General features: G+C 44.5%; 3 protein-coding genes across 3 annotated transcripts; all 3 read right to left on the bottom strand.

Annotated features, from left to right (window-relative positions):
- Positions 1-1849: 1849 nt before the first annotated feature.
- On the bottom strand, positions 1850-3768 carry LOC6726938. The gene is made up of 3 exons (XM_002102304.3): positions 3411-3768; positions 3092-3347; positions 1850-2618 (listed from the first exon to the last, which is right to left on the bottom strand). Exons 1-3 carry the CDS (start codon positions 3543-3545, stop codon positions 2308-2310), a joined length of 702 nt encoding a protein of 233 aa, XP_002102340.1. The 5' UTR covers positions 3546-3768; the 3' UTR covers positions 1850-2307.
- Positions 3769-7311: 3543 nt separating this feature from the next.
- On the bottom strand, positions 7312-8763 carry LOC6726937. Its single transcript, XM_016176187.3, has 2 exons — positions 8182-8763; positions 7312-7890 (listed from the first exon to the last, which is right to left on the bottom strand). The coding sequence occupies exons 1-2, from the start codon at positions 8647-8649 to the stop codon at positions 7534-7536; spliced, it is 825 nt and encodes a 274-aa protein (XP_016033433.1). The 5' UTR covers positions 8650-8763; the 3' UTR covers positions 7312-7533.
- Positions 8764-12250: 3487 nt separating this feature from the next.
- On the bottom strand, positions 12251-14940 carry LOC27207009. Its single transcript, XM_039295049.1, has one exon. The coding sequence runs from the start codon at positions 14702-14704 to the stop codon at positions 13838-13840; it is 867 nt and encodes a 288-aa protein (XP_039150983.1). The 5' UTR covers positions 14705-14940; the 3' UTR covers positions 12251-13837.
- Positions 14941-20560: the final 5620 nt, after the last annotated feature.

Raw genomic sequence — 20560 nt, 5'->3', positions numbered from 1 at the left:
CCAAATCTGCTCTCATTCAGTTAACGCGCTGTTTTTGCACATGGCCCAATAACGGAAATTGTTGTACATCAACGCCAACCAGGGGCTCATCGTCTTGGGCCGCTTCTTATTTAAGCCGGCATGGTCATGGTCAGTGCACACGACCCAAAGCTGCGTCGACTGGTGGCCAATTTTTCGCACATCTCGGCCATTATGCAAGCAGTTATTGTATTTCCACAGGAATTATGAAATACTTGGAGGCGCCACCGTTCGGACCACGCGGAATATTTACAATTACCATTGCTAATGCCGGTCCATTAAATAAACGGAGACGCTTAGGGAATTACCAGAAATGTTCCATCGTTTACAGAGAAAAACTTGAAAATTGCCACAAGTCAATTAAGAAAACAAACAAGCGGAAAAGAGGGAAACCGATTTACGTTTGGTAAAGCAATGGGGCTTAGTTGTTAAGGAAAACCCGAACTCAAAGGCAAACAATGTATTTTTTATATAACATTGGATTCTCCAAAAAAGTTTGGGCTGTGAGATATATATTGTACGGATTTTTTCTGTTGTTACAATAATATTTATAATGATACATTTTTTTAGTTCCATAACTATACTCGCTTAATTATTATTTACATTTATTTTTAAAACATCGAAAAAGTTTCAAAACATTACATTATTACTTGTATAACAAAGATGTACGTTTCTTTTAATAATAAATAACCAGTTTCACAATGAAGCTAAACGGCATAGAAAAGAGTAGAATAATCCTCTGAGTTCGAGAGTTAAGTCCTAGCAAACTTTTAGGCGAAGCCAGTAAGAGTTAAGACTTTGGTTTAGTGATGCCATCACGTCAAGAGACTTGACTGCAACAGCAGCACAAGCAGGTGAGCATTTTCGCGGTCTATGCTGTGGGAGAGATTTGAATATCCCCCTAAGAAAGTGTCTGACAACTTAGCACCCCAGGACAAGAACAGCCCAATTCCCCTGCGAGAAGTAAGGAGACAGGCGATCAGATAAAGTTTCGAAAAGTTTAGACTCCTGCCAAGTTACTCGAGCCAGCTAGGCCAATTTCAAGGATTTTTGGCCTTGGAATTACGGTTCAGCCCGTGCGGTTGTCGCCGAAAACTTTGGTAATTTTACAAAAGTTTGTTTTCTTTCATTGCCAGGTCGCGGGCAATGGCCGACAGCTAATAAATTTCCAATTGCAAAGCGCAGCGACAGAAAAGAAATTGTATTAATAAACACTTTCACCGCCAATACTTGAAATTCACTGCCAGTTGCCTGCAGTTGTTTACAAATAGTTACCAACAAAAAACAAAAGACGTACGAGGCGGCGGCCTGGCCTTTTGGCCATTTTGAGCCTTGGGTTTTGTCGGCTTTGGCCATTTATATGCCGAATGGCGATGCCAGGCCACGGCCATAAATTGCAGCCGCGGGGCGTGCTCCCAACTGGAACTGGAATCCATGCTCTCATCCGCACACCCAATTTGTTTGGGGCGTACGTGTTGCACTGCGTGTGCAAAAAAAAAAAAACAAAAAAGCAGGTCGCAACTTTCATTAGATTTTCCCGAGATGCCGAGATGTGAGCCAGTTTCTGGAGCGACATTGGATATACATATGTGTTTATATATGACTGACCGAGACCGAGGAAGAGGCTTCTGCTGCGCTTTACGCCTGGCTGATTGGCTGACTGGCTGACTAGCTGGCTCAAGTGAAATCCGGCGATCTTGCTCCGTGATTTTGTGTGTCGCCCATGCAATTGATATCGCTGCCCCAGTTCGCCTTAGCCGGTGAAAGAGTGAAAGCACTTCGCTGCGTATGAGCGATATTCGATTGAAACAGCAAGACAGCAATACACATGTTCGAGATAAATGCGGCATTTCTTTTATTGATTTGTGTGGGGGAGGGCTTGGCCAGGGGGGCTTTTGCTGCGCCTAGCGGCAGTTCAGAGTTAGGCAGTTTAGTTTCATAGTTTAGTTAAGAGTTCAGTTGAGTTAAGTTAAGTTAAGCGTAGAGTTTTAAACAATAAAGCTCTGAGTATTAATACGAGAGTGGCAGTCATTTTTAAGATTAGATTAAACGACGCCAGGTTTTCCCCTCTGGCGGCAGCCCCCAGCTGCTGATTCCTTAGACCTATTTGTGTGGGTTCGGGATTTAGCTTTCCTTCTATTTCTCTTGATGGCGCCTTAAGTGTGTAAGCCTGGCATGAACTATGCTATACAAATAAATTAAATAAATAGATAAATTAGACGGCCCTCCGAGTATTGCACTGATTACGGTTGCCTCAGCATTCAGCATTCAGAATATTTGGCATGCAGCTTATTGCTTATACGCCGCGTAGGCCAGCTGCTGGGCCTGGGAGTCGTCAGCCGGCAGCGAGCGGCCGTAGCTGTGCTCGTGCTCGTAGTGCGGGTGCGCCACGACCTCGTAGTTCTCCTTCTTCGACTCGAGCAGCTTCTTCAGCCCAATGATGCCGGAGAGCAGCAGGGCGATCTTGCCGATGACCAGGGCCTTGAAGGAGATCAGGGCCAGGAAGCCAATGGCCAGGGGCAGCAGGGCGGCCATCTTCAGCTTGAAGAGCATAAGCAGGGGCATCAGGTACTTCTTCTTCTCCTTCTTCTTGCCGCGAGCTGCAGAGGGGGGAACGATTTGGTAGTTAGTTATATGATTTGCATTACTTTCGCTGAAGCGGAGCTGACCGCTCATTAGCAACTGGAGCACAGATAATTAGCAAGCGAACAGGATCGACCGCTTTCTATGTGGCTGCGCATAGAAATTGGAAATCGGAAATTGCAGCCGCTGCGCACAAAAAGAAAGTAAGCCTTGCTAACTGCCTGACTAAAGTGCAATTAATAGCCAACTATCTGGATAACCAGCTGCCAATGCACCGCTATGTGGCGATATGGCCATGTGGCTATGTGGACATCTGGCTGCATCACAGGATGACCTCGATATGGCGGCGACTTAACAGTGAAAACAGGATTTGTGCCAGAGCCATCTGCCCGAACTGGTCGCTTGCATTAGTAACCCAAATAGGCAATGTCTTGGCCAGACCTGAACTGTAATTTATGTGGGATTCGATGGGTACTAGCCAGATACTCACATTCCTCGAGGGCGCGCTGCATGTCCTGGATGGAGTCTTTGGGCACCTTGAACTGCAGCGTGTGGGTGCCGAAGAAGCGGGCAACGCGCTCCACCAGCAGAGAGTCCACCTCGGCCTCCCGGGCCTCGACCTCCTCGGGCAGTTGCATCTCGTTGAGGGACCGACCCACCGGGATCTCATCGGTCTTGACCAGGGCAATGCCCTCGGTGAGCCGCACATCCCCGTTCTCGGCATCGAAGTAGTGCAGGGCTCGCTCCTTTGGGGTGGATCAGGAATTAGGATAGGTTTCTCTCGGGCTACTGGCCACTGAATGCTTTACCTTCATGCACAAGACCATGGAACGCTCGCCACAGTCCTTGACCATCTTCAAAGCGCTGGTCAGCAGGCTGTCCGCTTCCGAGGTAGCCGCCGCCGTGGAGGCAATCAGCGCAAAAAGGCACACGAACTTGAACATGGCTCGGGATGGGTATTTCCTTTTTCGTATTTATTGTTTTGAATGATTCGCACAAACACTCGACACTGCTGCGCTGATTTGATATCCTGCCACTTCCTGGCGATACGGGGATGTGTGTGTGTGTGTTCACTTGATTGAGTGCACTGCGCTCGATTGGCGTGTTCGATCTGTCGGTCAGAAGGCAACCGGTAAACTGTGGCTAGAAGACGCACGCGGATCGAGTTTTATTCCCGGCCTGCAGAGCGGCGGCAGCGTTGGCCAGCAGCGACGACAACGACAACGTTGACGCTTTAGCGCTCCGCAAGTGGTCCGAGCCCCCCGACTGCCCCGCTTGGCCCCTGGCACACAGTAGCCGAGCTTAGAATTTAAATAAACAACCCGACCACGAACCTGGCCAGGTTGCAGCCGAAGTCGCACTCGGAGTCGCACAGTCTTGGTGGCCGACCATCCAAGGCGCGGCAGCGACACCTGGACAGGTGCGCCGAAGTGGCCGTGGTGCCGCGGTCGCCGTTTACGCTGGCAGAGCTCGTCCGATTGGCAGTTGTTGTTTGTCAACACACTTCGGCGGCAGTTAGCTGTTTGCCTGCCACAAGGAGAAGGCCAATTGTTCAGGGGGCCAATAGACAGATCGCCCAGCTCTTAAATGTTGACTTTTCTTGCATTACGTGTCGCTTTAAGGGAAAGCTTTGTGAATTAAAGTTATAGGACTAAAATTTGGAATTATAAGAATCTTAATCCCATGTGGTTTAATGCTTAGAACAATACTTTACGTAAACAAGGCTGCAACTATAACTAACCTGGATTAACTTTGCCAGCTCTTCATTATACAGTTTAAAAGGAGGGATTTTTGTTTGTAGGTCACTTCAGAGTTAGAAATAACTGGCAGGTTAAATTCAATTTAATTAACCCTTTAGCTTAGCTAAAGGGCACAAAATAAACAGAATTTTCCATTACATATTTACTTTCATGTTGTGTTTGTGCACACAATACGTTTGCAACACCTTTAAAATCATGTCAGGCTTCTACCTCACTGCAAAAAGGGAGGATAAGCTCTTGAAAGCCGCTTGTTTCCCAACTAGACGCCTGCCTGTGCTTCCACTTTTTACAAATCCTTTGCATATTTATTTGGTTGAAGGACTGTGAGCTTTTATTTAGTTCTGTACTATTTGATTACACACCAGACCCAGGTGAAATGTAACGAGCTGTAAAGTGGCTAACGTATTTGAGGCACCTTTGAGGCGCCACCTGATGATGGCACACTTTCAGCACTGTGTAAATCTTGAGTGCAGCAGAAAGTGCCGGCAGCAGCGGTTTCATTTCAAATTGCAGTTGCCCACACACAGACTGCACACACACGCACACACTCGTGGTAGTCCGGCGGGGGTGGGCGGTGGGTGGTTAATCAAGAGCGCCATTTAAGATGGCCGGCGATGGTCGAAAGCAACCGCAACTTGAATTGGAGTAAAATAGAAAATTAACTAGTTTGCTGGCGCTGCGGCGGCACCGCGGAGGAAATTTCACTTTAATTTTGCTTTTTATTTATGTGTTTGTTTGTGCCTCCAGCGGGCATCTCGCATAATGTATCTGCACTTTTGTATGCCAATCCGATCGCCGTCGACGGATGCACAGCGACTGTCGCACGAGAGTTTCATTGGCATTATGTCGCTTTAATTTGCAGCACTCAAAAATTGCCACACGTCTGCCTCCCACCCCATCGCTCCACCGTCCAGCGTCCATCGCTCATCGTTAGCCGGTAATTCACGCATTAGACGAGCAAGTGCCCCAAAAGAAAGCTACGCCGCAGATTTGCATGCTGCCGAAAACAACCGCACAGACACAAAACACACAGCTCGCATCTAGATGCAAAGCCACTCGACATTTCGCAGACGATTATCCAAAGCGGCAACATGAGCCCAAAATCCGTTGATGGAATATGTAAATGCCGTGCACGTGAACATATGGATGGATGTGGATGTAGATTTGGATTTGGGTATGCCAGCCACTGTCACGTTGTGATGTGTCTCATCTAATGCCCTTTCGGCAATGGCCCTTTTCAGATTCAGACCGTCTTTTAGATTTATCTATATTGACCAAAATGCTTCTAAATATGTATCTTTACAAGAAAAATCTCTGACAAAAAAAAACTTAAAATATTTTATTTTTTAATTTACAAGTTTCGGGATGAGAACAATTAATTTCTTACATTATTACACACAAGCTAATTGGAGAAATATGTAAAAATTGTTTAGTCTGTCTTGCAAATTTAGTTATTCCGCTTCTTTTAATATTTTGAATGTATCTGAAAATTATCAAACTATTTTACTCGCGAAATACTTTTTTTCTTTCCCAGTTAGAGTATTAAACAGTCAATATAATGCAAGTTAAATATATATTCAAGAAATATATTAGCATTGTGCGTGCGCAACGAAAGTAAAAAGTAATTTAATTGCTAACATTTTATATAACTTCAGCTGCGCCACTTTAAACATTGAGTGATGCAATATTGAAACGATATTAAAATCAAAGTTATATTTTTATTGAGGAAAAGTGCTCTTTAAAGCTCTTAAAACGTTTTAGTAATTGCAGTTTATTTCATGGCAGTACAGATAGTTAGTAAGGTCTTACGCGTCGAATATTTCAGTTAAGCCCAGTCACTTCAATTGAGTGTGCTCAATTAATTCGCAAGCTATCTACTGATGGCCCCCCTTCGCCCATAGTTGGCCATTTCGTTGGCTGACCCAAATAGGCATGCGAAATATTCGCTCTAGAGATAAAGCCGCCTTAAAGCATCGCACATTCAAGGCAAACAATCCCCAATTGCGGCCCCACCCGCTTAGCAGCCCCAACCCTTTTCAGTGGCATCTCCAAAATTGACACCTTTTCAAAGTTTCACTTTCATTTCGCTTGGCTGGAATGGAATTCCGGGTTAAGGCAGCTCCGTTCAGCCCAGCTCAGCTCCGGCTTGAGTTTGCAGCCCGGCGCTGTTTACATGCCTCTGCCCCTGGTGCGCTTGGGTAATTTTCAATTAATGAAAGTCCCCCCATGACGTCAGTGGTGCGCCAGCAAAGGGCGCCCACAACTAACAAACTGAATAAGTGAGCGAGGGGCCTGGGAACGTCGCGTCGTTTTCCAGGTTCAACGTTCTACACTGAGCGGCAGCAGCTCATTAATATTTCGTGTAGTGGCCCAAAAGTGAAATTGTCGCATACCAAAGAAGGTAGCCACAACAATGGTCAGGGAGGGAAAACATCAGAGCCAAGAAGCCAGGAAAGTGCCGGGCATTATTTTATCTATGAATATTGCATTCAGCAAGTGCAGGTCAGCAGAAAACTGCATGTGCAGTTGCAGTCAATTTCTGCATTGTGGAATTTACAGGGAAATTATTTGAAGGAATCCAAATGGAAAACTTTACATGTTCAAATATGTTAATTATTTTTCACCAATGTGAGCAAACAAAACAAATTTGTTCAATAATAGAGAAGCGGAGAATAGTGTCTAAAGAAAATTTGAAAGCACAGCATTTATTTTTAAATACCTACTTAGTAAATTTCTTTTTAGGTATTCTTACATACCATTGGTATAAAGTCCAATCAAAAATCAGCTGCTGTTGGAACATTATATATATACATCTGAAATTGAGTTTGGTAGAAAGCGAAGCAGCTTCGTCTGCCATTTTTGGCACGCACGTATGCCCGTTTCAATGAAACTTAATTGTCATCATAAATTCATGTTCGGGGAGCGGCCACGACACCATAAAAAACTCATCTTCATGCGAATTTCGGGTAGCAGAATTTACTATATTTAATTAGGGCTTACTTAAACCTAACACACACATTTAGTTCGTTAAATTAAGGATCGATTAGGCGAATTAAACTAGACATTAGTCAGACAGTTCGTGCGGCGCTCGATTCTTTGGTTCACTCTCCACGATAATCTCCCGAGAATCTCCCATCTCGAGCTACTTCTCTTTCCAAATGCAAATGCGAGCTCACAGGCTCTTGGCGCTGCCCGCCGACTCCTTGGCCGCCGGCTTCCAGCCGCTGTAGGCGGTGTCCAGCTCCCGACCCCAGCCGGAATGGCCTCCCGAGGAGACGACCACCTCGTGGGAGGACTCCTTTCCGCCGCCGCCTCCACTCAGCAGCTTCTTGATTCCGATGATCGAGGCCAGCACCAGGGCCAGCTTGGACACAATCAGCGCCTTTCCCGCCAACATGGCCAAGGCTCCGTAGGCCAGGGGCACAATAGTGCCGCCCAGCAGAAGGGGGATCATGATCATGGCGCCGTTGCCCTTCTTCTCCTTTTTCTTGCGACCCTCCACTGAATTTGCCTCGTTGTCGAATTTCACCTGAAGTAAAATGTAAAAAAAAAGATGTTGAATAAATGTTTACAAAAAGACTTAAAATATGAATAGTAGACTTTTATAGATTATACACATTTTGTAATTATAAATTACTCGGAAAGCAATTACAATTTCTCTCATTTTTATAATTTCTCTAAATAAACGAAAGTCAAACTAAGTATTTAGTTCGGATTAGTATTTTTGTTAGTTTAAAATTACGAAAGGTATCCTTTTATTAATCAAAAGTATTTATTTGTTGTTCTTGTATAACTTTACACTGTCTCAAACTACACTCACCTGCAGTGTGTGATCCTGTAGGAAGTTGCCCACCCGCTTCAGGATCATGTTGTTTAGGACCTGTTCCTTGGCGTCCACACTTCTCGGCAAGACGGCTTCAATATCTTTTTCACTGATGGGAGCTCTTTTGGTCTCCTCACCTTCCCCACCAGAACTGACGAACTGAATGCCCTCCATGAGCGAGAGGGACTTTGCCGATCGGAAGGCCTTCTCCAAACCCGTTAGCAATTTGACCTTTAGGCAAACGGACATGTTATCGCCCGAGCACTGTTGGTATATGCGGTAGACCATTGACATGTCCTTCCAGAAGCCCGTAGAACCCATTCCGGGGTTACTGCTCTGGACTTGGGGCCTGGGAGCCGAGCTCAGACTGTTCGGGTTCTGATGTTGGTAGCTGGCACTGCGGGCACTGGAGAGCCAACAGAAGACGATCATCAGAGCAGCCACATGCCACACGTACTTGATCATGACTGCGCTGGGTATTGTTATTGGACGCTGGACGAGATAAGGATCCTTGGGCGATCCTTGAGCTGAGGCATACACTGGGGAGATGACGCCGGGCGCTGCTCTTTGGGTGCTCAACTGAGTGCTGGCCGGTGGGTCTTATGCATTTTATACCTGAGTCGGATAAATCGCATGTCGGCCGGCTGCCTGAAATTGAAAAAACACAAAAACTCACGCTTTGTCTTAGTCTAAATATCACGGCAATTAGCCAGATGCTGTTGGCCAGCGGGGCTGCGCTTTCGTGATTTCGCTGCGAAGCCGCCGAAATGCAGTTTCGTTCGCAATTATATTCCCACTTTTTAGCCCGTTCTAAGCTATTGAGCTCGTGCGTGACTGCCGTTGCCATTGCCATTCTTCTCTGTCTCTGCGCCAGACTTACTAGACCGTTACATATGCATTTTCGGTTTTCTACAAGTCTTTTGGGGCAGATTCACTGTCGTCACCCAATTTTTGCGATAACTTTTATTTTTTCTTGTACATTTTGACAAACAACATTTCTATTGCTCACTTTTAGGTGCTGCAGAAAAAAGTGCTTCTCCTTAAACGAAAGAGTCAAGACACGAACTTGATCGCACTCAACGAAAGCAGAGAAAGCTTAACATTTAATTACATCTGGCTTGCTGAAATGGCCGACAGGTGGCGTTTGAAATAATTGAAATGTTAAAAAATTAGCAAGCAGGTGTCAAATCGGCACGAAAAAAAAAATTGGTAGCAGCCAAATAATTTTTAAGTGGTAAGCGTTGTAAAAAATGTGCTAAAGAAGTAGGAGATGTTAAGGTGTCGTCATTATTGCTATTGATCTCTCTCTTAATTCAGCCAGATCCGTAAAGAATCTGCCAGAGGCCGTCAAAGATCCCACTAGATCCCGGCCAGATCCCCCAGTTCCATTTAGATCCCGCCAGAGCATGCACACTGAATCTCAACTTTGTAGCATTTTTAGTTCCTGAGATCGAGGCGCTTATTCGGACTATTCTATGGGTCCTGATCAACCATATATATAATCAAAAAAAGCTTATTTTTACCTGTTACACACTTTTCAACGAACTTAGTATACACTTTAACTCTACGATTAACGGGAATAATAAACTAAAAGCATGTGGGTACGTCCAAAGACATAAGAATAGTGGCTTCTAATGTCTTGGTACTTTAGTGTCTACTGACCCTCGCCATAGAAGTTAAGAGAATGAGGTCAGTTCTTTGGAACATTGCATTGCATTTACATTTTGCAAATAAGTGTTATAATAGATTCGTAAAAAAATTTATCAGACGTCTAAATAATATTTAGTTATTTGTTGTGACCACAATTTTAATGAAGTGACCCAAATGTCGACCTCAACTTTAGGCATCAGCGGTTTACAAAGCGACTCAACCGCTTGCCTCTCGAGCGCTCGAGAGCGCAGCAATGAAAGCAATTAGTCGTTCCTCACCTGCAATGCAAATTGAACTGCTAATCAAAGTCCTCACGCAATGTACAACATAACCGCTGTGGCGATGGCGATGCAACGGCCTTTCGACAATTACGATCGATTGTTGTTAACTGGATAGCGTAATTTAAATTGACCACAAACGACGCTAGTAGAAGCGGCAGCAAATCAGGCGTGCGGAAAGCGCTCGAGTGACCAAAACTGTTTCACGGCTTGGCGGGGCTCGTGGGCAATTAACTTTCAATTAATCAAAAGCAATGAAAGCTCGTAAATGCGCTCAGTTGATTAAACCAACTGCCGCCGAGCAAAACTCCGCCAGCAATTGGTGTAATCATAAATTCAGATGCGTGCTTTGTCTGCCTGTCTGACTGTCGAGTATCGAGTGTGGGAAAAACGTGCTGGAGCGGAAAATTATGGCGGTGGTAGTAATGCCAAGCGCCTAATAATATTATTAGTCAGGCAGGCACTTTGGCTCTTCACTTCGTCGTACATTTTCCTTTTAGCCGATTTTTGCTGGCTTTCTGGTTTCTGGTTTCTGGCTGCGTTTTGCTGGAAAGCGCAGTGCTGCAAGGCCGACAATCAACTTTGGCTCGGGACCGCCCCTGGTTGTTGTGTACGTTCTGGTGACCTGCTTTCGGAGCCTAAACTCGTTTTCATTTCGCTGAGCATTCTGCACACATTTTGCGCTGCGACGACGCCCTTGCAGGCATCCCCATCCCCTCCAGCCCAGCCGATCTCCTCCACTTGGCTTTAACCCCCACTGCCCCCATCCAGTTGACAGTGAAATTGCTTTCAAATTGGGCACTCTGCACGATTCTCCGCCAAAGCCCTCCCCTCGCTCCCCTCCCACCATCGCCATTATCTCTTCTTATGAATTATTGCAAATTTTGTGGTTTTTATCTGGTTTTCAGAATGTGAAATTGCAGCCGATGAGATGCAGCTGATGCTGCACCAGTTTGGCCGCAGCTGAGGCGGCATTTCTCTAGCGGCACAACCGTTGCTCGCTCCAAATCACCGAGTCGGGCTTTCATTTTGGTAGTCGATTTGCATATACTACCATGTTCAGCAGCAGTAAACGAAATCTATCTATCTATCTATCAGAACCGAAAATAGGCTGGGCAAGAGCCGAAGAACGTTAACAATTTCGTAAACTGATTGTGAGTCTTGTGGGACATAACGGCCAAATACAGTAGGCAGTGGAAGCGCAAAATGCTAATGGAAAGTGATATTTAGTATGCATTTGCCTAAAATGTATGATTATGAAGTTAAGTTATGAAGTTAAGATTCGAAATTAAAACGAAATCATCGCTAAGCTGAAAAGCAGGCATAATCCCGGCAAATCACCCAAATAGTTGTTTTTAAGCTCTAACTGACATTTGGGGGCATCAAAGCGGTTTCTTTGAGATACATTTCAGCTAAGCTTATTCCGAAATTTTTGTAATTCTCTGTTGATTAAGTGAGCTCTATGTTCGCCACAATAAATAGAAGAAAAAGACTGACACTGGTCAGTCAATGTTTGCTCAAGCTTGGCAGCTGCTCAAATGAGTTGTTAACATTAATGCGCATTAACCTGTCTTTTGTTTTCGCGGGCATTCGCTGGGCAGCAGCGGTGGAAAAAGCCACATTTAGAGCGGCTTGAAAAGCGTCTTGGTCTTGGCCATGTGCCGCGATTTCCAAGACTTTTCATTGCAATCGCGGTTGTTTTCGGGGTCTTGTCGGCTGCTGTTTCGGTTTCCTAACTGTTTACTTTCACTGTCGGTGGCCGATGTTGAACTGGCTTTTCTGTTTCTGTTTCTGTTTCTGTTTCGGTTACTGTTTCTTTTTCTGGGGCCGGCCGAAAGCAGCGGGGTTTATTGGGTTTTCGTTAACCTGTCTTGGCCAGACTCGAGTCATAATTATTTACACCTATTAACGGGCAGATCTTTAAGATTCGCCGGGGCAACTGGGTCGCAAATCAATTTCACTTGAAATGAAAGCATTTCGGCCCAAGATGGACTTGTCAACGGCCAGTTTTCGTCTTTGGAATTATGCATAGAGCTTTCGGTTTTGTCGTTTCGCTTTCACCCCGTGGTATGCCATAAATTATAGAGACTGGTCTTGATTTTCATTGATTTTTTATTTATTAATCTTCCTTGCTGTGATTTTCAACTTTTTTTTTGTGTTTTGTTTTCATCATTTTGTTGTGTTTAATGACATGCATATGTGACAGAGAGTGGGGATTGTAATCTATGGAATTTACATTCTTTTGTGAGTGAGTTTTGTGATCTGTGTGAGTTGCCCACATCTGCAGCTTCACGCTTCTTCTTCGTCTTCATCATCATCATCTTACTACTGTTGCCGGAATTATAGAGTTATAAAGTTAGAAGTTGTGAAATCGCCGTACGACTTTGCTTAAATTGTTTAAATTAAAGTAGACGACGTGCTGGCGACTCGAAACTTGTAGCCGCTGGCTAGAGGGCTCTCCAAATGTCATAAACGAGGCATTTTTAAGTTGATAATTAAAAATCTGTTTAGGTCCACAGAGCAGGTGAGCCCGACGCCAATCGGGCCGACAAGCCGTTCGAGTCGCTCGGATGCATAGAGTACGCTTAAGGAGTTAAAATATTGAAAAAAAAATACTTTTAACATTACGCGGAATCACTGGGCGTGTGCATGTGTGAGTGGCAGTGGCAGTGGGGTTTACTTCATTTTTTGGGAAAGTAGAGCGCTAGAAAGTGACAGATGCAAAGGCAGCAGAAAGAGATGGCGGATAGGAGAAATGAGAAAGTTGAAGAGTCGAAGTGGAAGTCGAGTGTCGAGTGTCGAGTGAGGAAACAGTGGCCCTGAGATAGAGCCGGAAAATGAGTTCAGTTTGGTGCGGCGATGTGTGTTCGGAGACCTATGGCAAGTGATGGCATGCGAATGACCAAAACTATGACTCAGTTGAAGGCGAGAAATGGAAGGAAGATCTGGAAGCTTGTCAAATGATAGACAGTTGATAGATAGATAGTTAGATTGATAGATAGTGATAGTGATAGAGTTAGAGCTAGTAAGTTAAAGCTAATAGTAGGCATGCTCGTTGTTGCTGGTGTTGTTGTATTGTAAGACTAGAATTGCATGTGAAGAACATAGTTGAACAGACAGAGATAGAGCGTACAGATATAGATTAAAGAGTTAGGATTTGTACTTTTCTGCGATTGCATGGCAATCGGCAGAGTTTTGGTATAGGCAGTATGCAGTTTTAGATGAAAGCACAGAAATAGAGAGACAGAAACAGAAACAGATGGAGATGTAGATGTAGATAGAGGTATAGGTGTAGAAACTGACAGATGAGAGTGCACTAGATATAGAGCAATTGGGTGATCGATTGGCTGATGGGTAGTGCTGGAAGTGCTGTGCGAGCTTAGACTTAAGGCTGAGTATTTGCAACTTGTGGGGTAACTCTCGCTGGCCGCTCTTTTTACAAACTTAACTTTAGCGTTATTAGTTTAAAAACTAACATATATGGTTCTGATTCTGGTGTCTGTCCGGTTTAACATTATCTTGTGTGTGTGTGGTTCATTCTTTTTCGTTTTCATTGCTTGGAGAAATAAATAAAATAAATTAAATTAATAAATTAATTAAAACGAACGATAAATAATGTGTGTTTCTCTTCGAGAGTCGCGGGCGAGCTCTGCAGCTCAAGTCGTGTGATTTCGCGTTTCTGATTTTGCTTCTTGAGTGATTGTGTGGTGTGATCCAGTGTGATCTTAGGCCTGCACGGGCTTCTGGGCACCATAGGCCAGGTCCTGGGCGTCGATGGAGCGTCCCCAGCCACCGTGACCGCTGCTGCCGTACGAGGCAGAGGAGGCTCCGGCATCGGCGCTGTAGCCACTGCCGTACGAGTCGTGGCTCGTCGAGTGGCTGCTGCTGTGGTGTGGGTGGGCCACCACCTCGTAGGTCACGTGCTTCTCCTGCGACAGCAGCTTCTTCAGGCCGATAACGGCTGAGAGCACCAGGGCGATCTTACCAATCAGCAGGGCCTTTCCGGCGATCAGGGCGATGGCGCCCAACAGCAGGGGCAGCAGAGCAGCGGCCTTCAGGGCAACGAGGGCGAGGATGGGTCCCAGGATCTTGGCGGCCTTCTTCTTCTTGCCACGGCTCTCCTCGGGAGCGTTGGGGTCGTTGGAGCCGAACAGAGACTCGGAGGCATCCTCGAGGGCACGGCCGGTGGAGCTAACAGCCTGCACAATGTCGGCGCCCTTCAGCTCCACCTTGATGGTGTGCGAGTTCAGGAAGCTGCTGATGCGGTTCAGGGCCAGGGACTCGAACGACTCGTCGCCGGAGATGGAGCGGGCGGCCTCCTGTTGGGGAGCGTCTGGCGAGCGGACCACGGTCACACCTTCGGTCAGGGCGAACTGGTCACGAGCACCGAGTACCTTGTCCACGAAGCTGAACAGCTTGTACTTGACGCACGAGACGGAGTCCTTGCGCAGACAGTCGCTGTAGATGCTATCCATAATGTCGTTCTCGCCGCCGATGGCGTTGCGGGCGTGGCCGCGCGTCTCCTCAGCCGGAAGGGCGGCGCTCAAGGCGACCAGACACAAGACACCGAAAGTAACTTTATGGCTTGCCATTATGCGTTTTTGTTTGGTTGGTTTTTGTTCTTGCACGTTTAACGATTTGGGTTCTTTGAATAATCCTTTTGTTGATCCACACTACACTTTCACGTAGTTCGGCGGCGAACGCACTTTCTCTTAAATGGAAAACTGTATTTTTGTGTTTTTCGGTCTAGGCTGACTGCTGCTGCCGTATAGCTGCTCAGACGGTTAAGGATTGAATGATACAATTTTCCACCGCACACGACAATTTATATACGGCGGCAGTGGCAGTGACTTCGGCATCGGCATGCTCATCTGCTGCGAAAGCATTTCTCCGACCCACCTGCCCCCTGGCCCCCAGAAGCGGTTCCCCTAAACTAGTCGTGCAAGTTTCTCGCTTAAGTCTTTCGTTTGGCCGGCCAACGGTAATGCGCAGTCGGCATCGACGTCGCCGTTAGCGTCGGCCGCGCTGCAGCGGTACACCAGCAGCTGGAAAAGCATTGTTACTGTAATTTGTAAGTTGTCGCTGCCGCTGCGCTGCTTTCGCCCGAAGTTCATGTAACATTGTCAACAGACGCAGCCTCCTGCCGGTGGGAAACCAGCGAACAAACAACCAGCTACTTTTACCCGGACGGCAGAGAGCGGGCCAAAAGTGCCGAAAATCGTAGTCGTAATCTTAATTGTCTGGGCTTTAATTGAAAATGAGATTTTGTAAAAGTAAGTAAAAGCATTTCCCTTTCAAGCCAGTAGAGCGCTTGAAGCGAGCGGCTGAGGTGAACAGAACGGCTAGTTTGCATTTCCAATTTACTGCCGGTTAGAAATCAATATATTTCAATTTTAATCGGCTCTCATAATTTTCATTTTATAATTTTGTCATAAAATTTAAATTTGAAAATAGATTATGAAATTAGCATAAAATATAAAAAAGTTGAATTTTAATAAAGCAATTTTATTAAAAATATATCACTTTATTTAATTAATGTTAATACGTAATATTTAAAATGCAGTTAGTGACGAATCTTTATAATCTACATTAATTCGAATAAAATCAATGATAATTTTATGATATTTATATCCAGCTATTTTGCATAATAATTAGCAATTTGTCTAATATAATAAAAAAATAATAAAATAAAATAATATATTAAATAAATAAAAGCAAAAAAGGTATTTATACTTTGAAGTATTTTGAAAGCTGCATCTGATATTTAATATCGCATACAATCTTAATCTTTTGGTATTGGATTCGGTATCTGAATTGTGGAATCATTTTCAAGTTCGCTGAAAAATGACTTGTTAAAATAAAAATGACAATGACAAATTGATATGGGTGATTTTTTCTCTATGTGTGCTCATAAGATATTCCAAATAGAAGCCGATCACGTTCTCAGGGCAGAGAATCTATGCCAACGCCAAGTCAGCGACCAGAAACTAATGGCAGTGACAGTGCCAATAATAATAATCATAACCCCATTCAGAAAAGGGAAAGTCGCGGATACATCTGCGAAAAATATGCGTGGTATGCGGCGGTCTGCCCTTCTTGGCGATGGATGCGCAAATTATATGCGTTGTCAAATAGATGCGGCCCAAACAAACAGTTGCCATGGCCAACTGGAAAAGCACACTGATGGCGTCCAGCAGACTGAGATATCGACGGGCAAACACCAGTAGCTCGACCCACAGCTGTCTCTGACTAACCAAGTAACTGGCCAAAGTGACTAACTAACTGGCTGGGACAGGTAAAAGTACGCAAATAGACAGTGACCAGGAGTCCGGCCAAATGAAAGTCATCTTCTCATCCCCGGGCGAGAGAGTTTGTGGTGTGCAAATGCGAAATGCTGAATGCGAAATGCAAGTGGACCTCTGGATCTCATCGGATCTCGGCAAATGACCGCGAGCAGGATGCGATTGCCACGGACCCCACGAAAGTGTTGAAAATAGTTAATTAAAGAGTTATGAATGTGCGAAAATGCAATGAAAATGCGCTTATGAATTGGGCCCCAGCAGCGGCGGGCGACCGGTGTGAAAACGCTTTTCCAGATCAGCCAAAGCTCAGCTCAGACCGACGTGTCCCAGTGAAAGCGAATCTCGTATGCATCTGATGCTGGGAGGGAATCGCCGCGCATTACGTGAATCTCTGACTAAGTCACAGAAAGAAAAAAGTAAATATTTATACCAAAATATAAAACATTTAAAGCGCCGCAATATTATTATTATAAATTAGTTGTTAACATTGATACTCTTTCCATTTAATTGATCATTTGTAATTTTCTTTTACAGAGGAAATTTTTTAGAAAATCACAACACATTTTCAAACAATATTTTTTTTGTACCGGCAGAATGTATTTGTAAGAAAATCTTTTTTTTTTTGGAACATGTGCTGTCACTTCGAAATCTATTAAATTTACTGGTAAAAGAACATATTTCATTATTAACTTAAAATTGTCTATAAAGTTGCATTCCTCGTTTCCAAGCCCACTTGGTCAAAAACAGCATAAAAAAATTATACTTTGCAATTTATTTTTACATCGTCTTTACTCTTACTTTTTACCAGTGCATTTAGGGATGCAAATGTGTCTAGGCGCCAAATGTTGAATTATTTGACATTTAATTACATTTTTATATTCGCTGCTTTGGGAGTTGCTGCCTCTCTGAAAACATGAGAAACGACACTTTCACTGCATTGGCCCCGCAGACCTCGAGTCCACGTCCCGCCCACATGAATGGCCACCAGCCTCCCAGGCCACAACCAAGTGTGCAGCGGATCGGGATTGAATAAGCTATGCGAACCACTTTTTGTTCTATTGTTGTGGCGGGCCATATCAACAGGTTGCCTTATGCTTATGGTTTGTAAAAATGGAGAGTAAGCTCCTAACAACGGGTTTCAGCACCAGACCTTAAACGCCGAAATCTGTGTTTGTGCAAAGAGCTGCAGAGCAGTTCAAAGCTTGAATATATAAATGTAGCTATATATATATATATATATATTATTTATAATGCAGTTGCCATTGTGGCTGACACTGCAGCAGTACACAAAAAAAGAAAGTTCAGGTTAAATTTTCCTTTTCCATTATAGACAACAACATTCACTGCCGCCGCGCGTGCAGCTCTGCATCTGGAAAATGCAAGCCAACAAACTCACAAAGTCACAAAATCAAAACTGCATGAATGAACGGATGACGAAGTGAGTGCCGGACCTAGCACTCCCAATTGCCATTACCATTGCCATGGCCATTACCATTACCATGGCCATTACCGTCGAGTGGGTGTTGACATACACCGAGACAAAAAAATAGCAGCCAACTCCCACAATGCCAATGATAATACTGATGGCACTGCAGTCAATCACGGAGTGAAACCGCAAAACAAACTGCAACTGCCACTTAATATCTTCATTTTTAACTTACAGAGCGGCAACAAAGAGTCAAGTGGGCGTCATTTCTTTGGCCCAGTTCAAATCAAAAAGGCTTGGGTAAAAAGTTGACAGCCGTCTTTCAAAACCCTATGTAGTTGCTCTTCATAAAAAAATTAAGTCAAATGGAAATAAACGGGGTTTTTTAACTGAAATAAGTAAATGATAAAAACATTTTGTATCCCAGCATGACATGTGTGCATTTATTCTTCTCAATCGATGTCGTTAAAATTATTATTATTAATATTTAGGCATACAAATTTATTCACCATATACATCTCTTCAGTTGAATGACTCAAGAGGTTGTTTTGCATATTTAACATTGTACTTAGCAAAGTAATTGACAGCTTTTAATTTCACACAAACACACTTAACTAACTCCATAAACATGAGCTGGGGATCCAACTGCGGGTAGCATTCAAATACAGTGGTAATTGACTTTCTTTTAGCTGTTTAGGGCCGTGTAAATGTGAGAATTTTCATGGTCCATGTTTACGACATAGTCGCAATACCCAATCTTGCATCCAGAGATGCAAGCTCATGCTTCCTCGCTTATGACTGCTTTTATGGCCCACTGTCAGCCTGAACAATGGGGAATTGGCTCGGCTGGCCATGCGCATGTCATGGGAACAGCGGATTCGACCCCCACGGCGCGGGGAAAGGTCAGATCAAGCAGGCGGAGGCAAATTAGCGGTCTGTGCTGTAATCATTTAGCAGAAAAACCTGCCACGCCCATTAGCATAACCGCTGAGCCGGCCCACCTGGCAACCGCCGCTGGAGATACAAATTATAAATGCACGAATCGCTCTCGGAATCGGCCGCATCACTTTCACTTTCCGTGGAGCGCTAATATGCATCTAGCTAGCCGCCCGAAAATCGAAAAACACAAGCCAAAAATAAAACATTTATGGATATGGCCCACACTCGAAATTATCTAATTCAGCGGGCATAATCAAAACGGTAAGGCTAATTCCGAGGCGCGATGACGCTGTCGATGGCATCCATTGCGAAATCGGAGCACGGATGTCTCGGAGACAGTTACACACACACATTCTTCGGGCATATGGACTATATTGGAAGGCTTGGATTTTATATCTGCCTAAACTTAATTGACTTAATGTTATAAGATTATTGCCCCAAGAGCACGTAATAGTTTTTTATCTCACTCCACTTTGCCTAACTTCATAAATTTGTGTTAAAAGATCGTAGAGTAGAGTATCAGATACACGCATACAGATGTTCGTGGTGTATTATTATCTTGTTTATTGCAGCATTTAGTTAATAATTTATTAGCGTTTCTTTTCTTTTCGTTTTTATGTAATTTCTTTACCGTTAAATGCCGCTTATATTGAATAATTGATGCCAAAGTGTAAGCAAATGGTGCCACAAAGTTGAAAATGCAAGGAAAGCAGGAGTCGCCGGCGGCGTTAAAAATTATATAACGTGTGAAAAACTTTTATGGCCCTCGAGTGCAGTTGTGCGCTAAAATTTGTTTGCGAACACACATGCAGCAAACGGGGCACCGCCGTCGCTTTCTTTCGAAAGAGAAAGGGTTTCTCCTCCTGGCCTGAGAAACTTGTCGAAATTGCAATTTTTATTGCCCGATCTGTGCGGCGCACGTGTGTCCGTCCCCAAGCCCTTTCGCTTTTTCTCGAGGATACATTATGTTTTAAACTTGCTTCTTTCGGTGCCCCAACTTCCAGCTTCCGCAACTTTCACGCAGTTGCCGCCGCAACAGGAAAGCAGTTACGCCCTTGTTGCTGGACGCAGATGCTGTGCCCCACTTTGCGGCATAAATAATGCAACGATTTCAGTTTCGTGGCCTTAGGGGCAACCTTTGCGATCGAGGTGACCGATCGAGTGATGCGATCGTTGCATTCTTTAAAGTGAAACTTCTGTGACCGGCGCGCGTATGATCATTGGTCCGGCGATGATGATCATTCTCGTACCGCTTTTGTTTCTTCCACTACTCTTTTTTATGGCTACTTAAAACGACGCTGTTAATTAAATTAAGGCAAATAAAAAGGCGCATAACCGACTGGTTCGCAATGAATGCGGAGGAAATGCTGGCAAGTGAATAAAGAAGACAATGTGTGTGCGCTGGCACTGAGAAACTTTCTTCTTTTGCTTTCAATGGTATTTCGGTCAGAAACTACCAAGAGGAATCACAATGACGGTAATGACACGCCGAGCCTGAAGATACCGCGAAATCAAAGACCCTTCGATTGATAAAACTGTATCTCCGGTTGACCTGCTATCGCATTACCAGAAAAACGCAAACAGTGGCGCCCAACGAAGGGAAGCGAAGCAAACTGAAGCGTCATTGCTTGGTCAAGTGCGATATGGCCAATTAAATCGACAATTAAAGCCTATTGCTCTTGAAAGCCTACACTAAAGAAAATATTATTAGCCACATTAGCTCTCAGCTCTGAGTCAAGTGTCAATGTCCAGACCACTTGATGGCTTTTCGTCACGACCGC

This window comes from Drosophila simulans, chromosome 3R (genome assembly GCF_016746395.2).
Source record: "Drosophila simulans strain w501 chromosome 3R, Prin_Dsim_3.1, whole genome shotgun sequence".
Taxonomy (NCBI): domain Eukaryota; kingdom Metazoa; phylum Arthropoda; class Insecta; order Diptera; family Drosophilidae; genus Drosophila; species Drosophila simulans.
This window is presented reverse-complemented; position numbering and strand designations above follow the sequence as displayed.